Source organism: Triticum dicoccoides, chromosome 6B (assembly GCF_002162155.2).
Source record: "Triticum dicoccoides isolate Atlit2015 ecotype Zavitan chromosome 6B, WEW_v2.0, whole genome shotgun sequence".
NCBI classification, from domain to species: Eukaryota; Viridiplantae; Streptophyta; class Magnoliopsida; order Poales; family Poaceae; genus Triticum; species Triticum dicoccoides.
Genome location: NC_041391.1, coordinates 524063003 through 524069144, shown reverse-complemented (window position 1 = coordinate 524069144; position 6142 = coordinate 524063003). Strand labels below are relative to the sequence as shown.

The 6142-nt window shown below is 49.1% G+C and overlaps 2 protein-coding genes across 2 annotated transcripts in view; one reads left to right on the top strand and one right to left on the bottom strand.

Moving 5' to 3' along the window:
* The window catches only part of LOC119323120 (chaperone protein DnaJ-like), a 2515-nt gene extending 535 nt beyond the window's left edge, over window positions 1-1980 (top strand). The window contains exons 2-6 of the mRNA XM_037596698.1: window positions 1009-1086; window positions 1188-1263; window positions 1411-1484; window positions 1567-1637; window positions 1776-1980. Of these exons, the coding sequence (XP_037452595.1) occupies window positions 1009-1086; window positions 1188-1263; window positions 1411-1484; window positions 1567-1637; window positions 1776-1809 (333 nt within the window). The 3' untranslated portion in view covers window positions 1810-1980. The remainder of the gene's footprint in view (window positions 1-1008; window positions 1087-1187; window positions 1264-1410; window positions 1485-1566; window positions 1638-1775) is intronic.
* Window positions 1981-4717: 2737 nt separating this feature from the next.
* On the bottom strand, window positions 4718-5726 carry LOC119320108. The gene has a single exon (XM_037594233.1). The coding sequence runs from the start codon at window positions 5595-5597 to the stop codon at window positions 5022-5024; it is 576 nt and encodes a 191-aa protein (XP_037450130.1). The 5' UTR covers window positions 5598-5726; the 3' UTR covers window positions 4718-5021.
* Window positions 5727-6142: the final 416 nt, after the last annotated feature.

Here is a 6142-nt window from a genome sequence, read left to right as displayed (position 1 = left end):
GTGGTTGGTAGTTAAATTTAGGCGTACTGATCTGTAGGGGGCGATTGGTCAAATTCCAACTGTCATCTGTTGCTCATCCATGTGTGGTATGTGTAAGGCAACACCACTGTTTATCTTCACATTGTTTACGTAAATTAGCCCAAGCTGGTCGATGCATCTATTGCCTGATCGATTTGCTTGTTTGAGTGGTTGAAGAAGTTTTGATCTACTTACAGAAAGCAGGTTTCAAGAAAACTCTGCTGCTTCGGCTGAATATATTATCGTTTGCAAGTGCCACCTACTATGGGAATTTGTATCCAAACACTCAAACTTTTGGGTCAATCGTTGACTGTGATATGAACACCTTGTGGATCCTTGTTGCTATGCTGTAGACTATGTATGGTAGTTAAATTTAGGCATACTGATCTGTGGTGAGCGATTGGTGAAATTCCAACAATCGTATGTTGCTCATCCATGTTTGGTATGCGTAAGGCAACACCCCTGTTTAGGTTCACCTTGCCTACCTAAATTAGTCCGATTTGTGTTGAAAGCTGATCGATGCATTCGTGGTCTCTGTGCGCCTAATCGATTTGCTTGCTTGGGCGCTTGAAGAATTTTGCATTCAGTTGCAGAAACTAGGTTTCTGGAAAACTCTGCTGCTTCGGCTGAATATGTTTATCGTTTGTAATTGCCACCTACTATGAGATTTTGTTTCCAAATATTCAAACTTTTGGATCGATCGTTGACTGTGACATGAGCACTCCTTGCCGATGTTTGTTGCTATGCTGTAGACTTCTTATGCATACCCTGAATATGCATTATCATCTACTTCCTCCGTCCCATAATATAATAGCGTTTTTGACACTAAGGAGGGAGTACGACTCAAGTGTGATGTGGTCCTATGGACTATCATGCCATTCATGTATAGGAAAATGGTCGCAGTATACTTTCTTGCATAGTTATACTCACCTGTCCATTTAGTTCATCTTATCGTTTATATCATTTCATAGAGCTCATCTGTGATGACAGGACTATTACAAAGTTCTGGAGGTCGATTACGATGCATCTGACGACAACATCAAACTGAATTATAGAAGATTAGCGTTGGTAATCTTATGCCCTGCTTCTCTTCTGCGAACTACTACTATGTATTGTCTACCCAAACAAAATTATAGATCAACTCACTGTAAGTGGTGTCTCATCTCCAGAAGTGGCACCCCGACAAGCATAAGGGCGAGGATGATGTCACAGCTAAATTTCAGGAGATCAACGAGGCTTACAAAAGTACTGTTCAAATCTGTTATTTTAGGCACCGATGATACCTTTTGTCCCTCTCTATTTTGTACCGATAAGAATGGTGGCAAGGTCACACTTCACAAACACACAATTCTTAAAACTTCTTTTACCTAATGCACTATATTGTCTTTCCAGTTTTAAGTGATCCAATTACACGGCTTGAGTACGACTTTTCTGGCTGTTACGAGGTCAATCAATATACTGCACGTGTAAGAGCTTTTCTTCACTAGATTTCTGATTCTTATTCTATTTGCTTTCTGTTTAAGTTTGCTATATTTTCCTGTATTTTAGGAGTACCTTTCAAGATTTAAGGGAATGATACTTACCTGCAATGGCCTTGGCATAGAGCATTCTTCAAAATGGTAAATGCAATTCAGCTGAACTCAGATGCCTAATTGTTTGTTTCAATGCATTTCTGGCCTGCTTATATTGGTAGCATGTGCGCCTCGGAGAGTGTTTTTCGTTCCACGCTGTTGACGTTGTGTACTTATGGTTTCCAGGGCGCGACACTTGAGGGAATGGGAGCCCCATTGATCAATAGGTACAGCATGTTTATTCCTGAACTTGTTCAGTAGCGTCTCTGATGGCGATTGGGCATGTATTTTGTTCTTCTGTAACTCCGCAATGGAACCTGTCATGTGCCCTTGCACTTGTGCTAGAAAGAGATACATGTTTGCTATTTCCATCCGTCATCTGGTTATTTACTCTCTGACTTGTCACAAGCATGGTAGTAATAGTTCCTTTTCAGCATAGACCACAGCTAAGAATAAAGAGAAATATGTTTCTTTCAACGAAAGAGAATAACGTATCGTGTACTCAAGTATGTGTACCTGATAGAACAACAGAAAAGGAAGTTTTCGGGTGATTGTGCCGTCAGAAAATCTGTGATAAGCTAAATGCCGATAAATGAGCGTTGATCATCAAGCTATCCACGAAAGTCGCCCACCAGGAAGGCATAGAGACACCTAGATGACACATAAGAATAAGTACAACAGGAATTGGACCTAGGAAGACTGATCATCAGTCCACAGTATGAATGGGGCATACTATGTTTGTGTTACCATTTCAAAATTTCCATTCAAGTTTGTGCACCACATAGTGGAGGTGCAAGTTTTGGTAACAATACATGTATATAATCACCTAATTGCAAATCCAGGTGTGTAAAAGGAAATAAATCTATTTGGTCCATAGTGCAATATACTGAAGAAGGGCAAATTCTGCTGCAATGGCCTGTAGCTATGAGCTGCTTTGAAGTAGGAACCATAAAGAAACACACATTTCGTCTGAAAGGAGAAGCCTCATTTGGCCAACAAGGGGAATGCTCTAGCATGGTAACCAGCCGCAGGACCTTTTTTTTTTTTTACCGAAACACGCAGTAAGTAAATCACCGATCTTTTGAGCCCTTATTCTATTCATGATCATGAACCCCACTGCTTTGACCTGTAAAGTCCCCGCTGAGATAATCGCCCACTGTGGACAGGTGAGCTGCACTTGTACTATTATAACAGAAAAAAAAGGAGGGTGTCACCGTTTTCTAATTATAATCTGGAACATGGACTGCGCTCTAGACCTCTCTACCTGGCCCGCTGTTCGTCGTAGGGCCTCGATATCGAGTGGAAACGGACGGACGATAGAATCGGACAGCGGCGTGGGCTTTTGCCGTACTGCAGCCTTGACGAGCAAGCCAATATCATGTTGGTGTCAGAATGAATTGTCCCTGCCTTTTTCTTTTTCCTCCCTCGGTTGGGTGAGTTGTCTGATAAAATGAAAAATCGATTGCCATGTAGAGTACTCATGGACAAAAGCTGCGTCGGTCCATTTCGCTTTGAGGCAGCGATCCAGGACCAGACAACGGCTGCGGTCAGCCATGGTCGCTCGATGCGTCTGCCGTATACAGTAGGAGCAGTAGACATCTACGCTAGGGCCAACTCAATGGTTTGTACTACTACTACCTGCACGTTTTGTTCACACGACACGATTATGCTTGGAGGGGGCCAGGTTTCCGGCCAGGCCAACAGTGCTTCACGATGGCATTTCCCGCACATTCTAAACAAAATCTATAACCTGAACGTTAGCGCGGGGATCTGATTGATTCTGAACCACAGGACCAGCAGGCGTGTAACGTTGGCCTCACCGGAATGCCCTGCATCAGTGAAACTGTGGATAGTAAAGCAGCCGCGTGACGCGACGCTCTCCAGCTCGGCCGCAGCGGCCAGCGGGTGACACAGCTCGCGAGCAAGAGTCCAACGGGGGCGCACAGGGGGGAAGGCTCGTCGCCATCGACGCGCTTCCATCGGACGTCCACACTCGGGACGACGAGGACGTGGCGCCTACCGGCCGCGTCGAGCCACCAGAGGGTTCGCGTCCCCGGACGCTTGCGACGAATGTGCCACTCTCACTCGCAACCTACTGATTGCTCAACAGTTGTTTTTTTCTTTTTTGCTCGGCAAAAGATTTGTGAGCAGCTCAGATATTGACTCACTTAATCCTACTACATTTTATCTCTACAGCAGTTTCCCTGTATGATGATTTATTCTTGGTCGGTGAACAGCTCAAATACTGGTAGTGGTGACGAAGCGAGACATTTTCGTTTCTGGAAGAAGTGCAATCTTCTCCGAAAGATTCCACGAACAAAGCTTGAGCTGTCGAGCAATGATTACCTCATCGGTGCAAACAGTGAGCTCCAAATGATTTCGACGGGAGTTGAAACACCAGCCCGCGGTGAACCAGCTCACAGCTCAATGCGCTGCGTTTGCCGTCGAGGCAGCGGGTGCAGCCAGCGGCGGGCGACAGGGCCAGTGCACTAGACCAGGTAGTAGAGCGAAGGGTCCTCTCCTTCACCACTTGCAACGTAGGCGAGCGTGTGCTGCCCGGGCCCACATGTCGGCGAGACGAGGACACTGCGCTCGAGCCGCCTATTCCTAGTCCTGAACCTGCTCCACCCAAAGCAGCACGACTAGACCAGTGTGCACGACACACAAGCTGCTATCCCGTCACGTACTACTCACCTAGTACCCCCACTCCATACATAACATCAAAAGCTCTAGATAAATGGAGCAATGAACACCGCCGCACTGGTGCTTTTCACCTTTCCTATACACGCTAATGATAGTGGTGCCGTCGTGCTTAACTGCTGATCGATGTTGTGCTGGTACCATCGTGTTTAACTGTCTCACATGCCTGGGATTTCTAATTTTTATCCTGAATACCAAAAATTCAAGGAAGTACTCCCTCCGTCCGGGTGTGTAAGTCATTCGCGTAGTTCTAGGTCATCGATTTGAGGAATTAAATATGTGTTATATGTCATGAAAAGTATACCACTAGATTTTCACACGGATGTAGTTTCTAAATATATATTTTTTGTCACATATAATACATATTTAGATAGTTAAATTATCGACCTAGAACTACGCGAATGACTTATACACCGGGACGGAGGTAGTAGCGCAGATCAAATGGGAGCTTAAAATGTCCAATTTTGATGGTACTACACGGTGGAGCAGTAAGTGTACAGACACAACACCAAGGGACAACAAAAGCAGGGAGGAAATGACGCCGCCCAAAGGGTAATTGAGCGCATTGCGCCCAAATCACAGGCTTTCTGTTTTAATCTAGCTTAAACATCATAGCACATTAGCACGCGAGCCACAAAAGTGGAAAAGAAGAACCCCCATATAGTTAATTGATTATATTATAACCACCTCCTAAAAGCAACAGACAGATCCCGCCACTGGTGGTGAGGAATCTCACCCCCGCTCCGGCATGCTCGCCGACGACCTCCGGTGCCGGAACGCCTTCATCGGGCTCGGGAAGTGCCACCCCCACCGCGCCTTCGTCGCCGCCGCCTTGGCCGCCACCGCCTTCGCCTCCACGGCCGTCGCGGAGACCGAGCTGGACCTCGCCAGCCCCAGCCTCTCCTCCTCGTCCTCCTCCTCCGCCGCGCCCCCGTCCTTGGCAGAGGACTTCCAGAACGGCGCCCACCCCCAGACCCTCGCCTTTCGCCTCCCGGAGGCCGCGACGGAGGCCATCGTGGCGGAGGAGGACGCGGCGACGGACCGCGAGCGCGCCACCCGGTGCTCCCGCTCGATGAGGCTGTGCACCCGGCCGACGGCGTCGCCGGACGCCGAGGAGGAGGAGGATGGGGAGGCGCACGTGCAGGGGCAGGGCCGCACCCGCGCGCAGTTGGGGCAGAGCCGCAGCAGCCGGTCGCGGAGGCAGTACGGGCACACCCCGCCGCCGGATCTCGCCGCGGGGTGCTTCCGGCACCGCCACTCGTCGCCCCCGACGGCGTCCGCGGCCACCGCTGCCTTCTCCGCCTTCATCCGTGCGGTTGCTCTCGCTCGCCCGCTCTCTCTCTCTCTGCCTCGCGCTTCTTGGCGAGTGGAAGGAGGGGGGCGTTACGAATACGAACTCACAGCGTCGCTGCGGGAAGGGGCGCGCCGGAGTGTGTAATAAAGGAGGCACCGGCGGGGCTTAACGACGTGTGGTTTTTCGGGCACGGAGAGAAGGCACGTAGCTTGCGGTTATTCACGAGGGTGCCATCGGGTACAGCTGGGCAGTGGTTGCCGCGGGATCTTGTGCGGTTGCACCTCAACTGCTGTAGCCTAGAACCACCGTATGAGAATGCATCATTCACGACGTGTAGAGCGCGTACATCTGAGCAAAGAAACAGCTTCCGATTTGTTTTATTTGTAGCGCAAATCTGGCTTGACAGATCTCCAGTCCGACTCTGAGCAACAGCGAGGAGCACCTACTGTGTCATCGGCCGCAGAGGATCCCGAGGGTGCTCGAAAGATAAGGCTGCCCGCGCACGTGCGGGGCGGGAATGAGCCGTGCTTGGGTCGCGGGGCCCGCGTGTCGGTTTATG

Excerpts from the sequence above, each read along its gene's own strand:
- LOC119320108 (XM_037594233.1), bottom strand. The coding sequence starts at position 5,597 with ATGAAGGCGGAGAAGGCAGCGGTGGCCGCGGACGCCGTCGGGGGCGAC.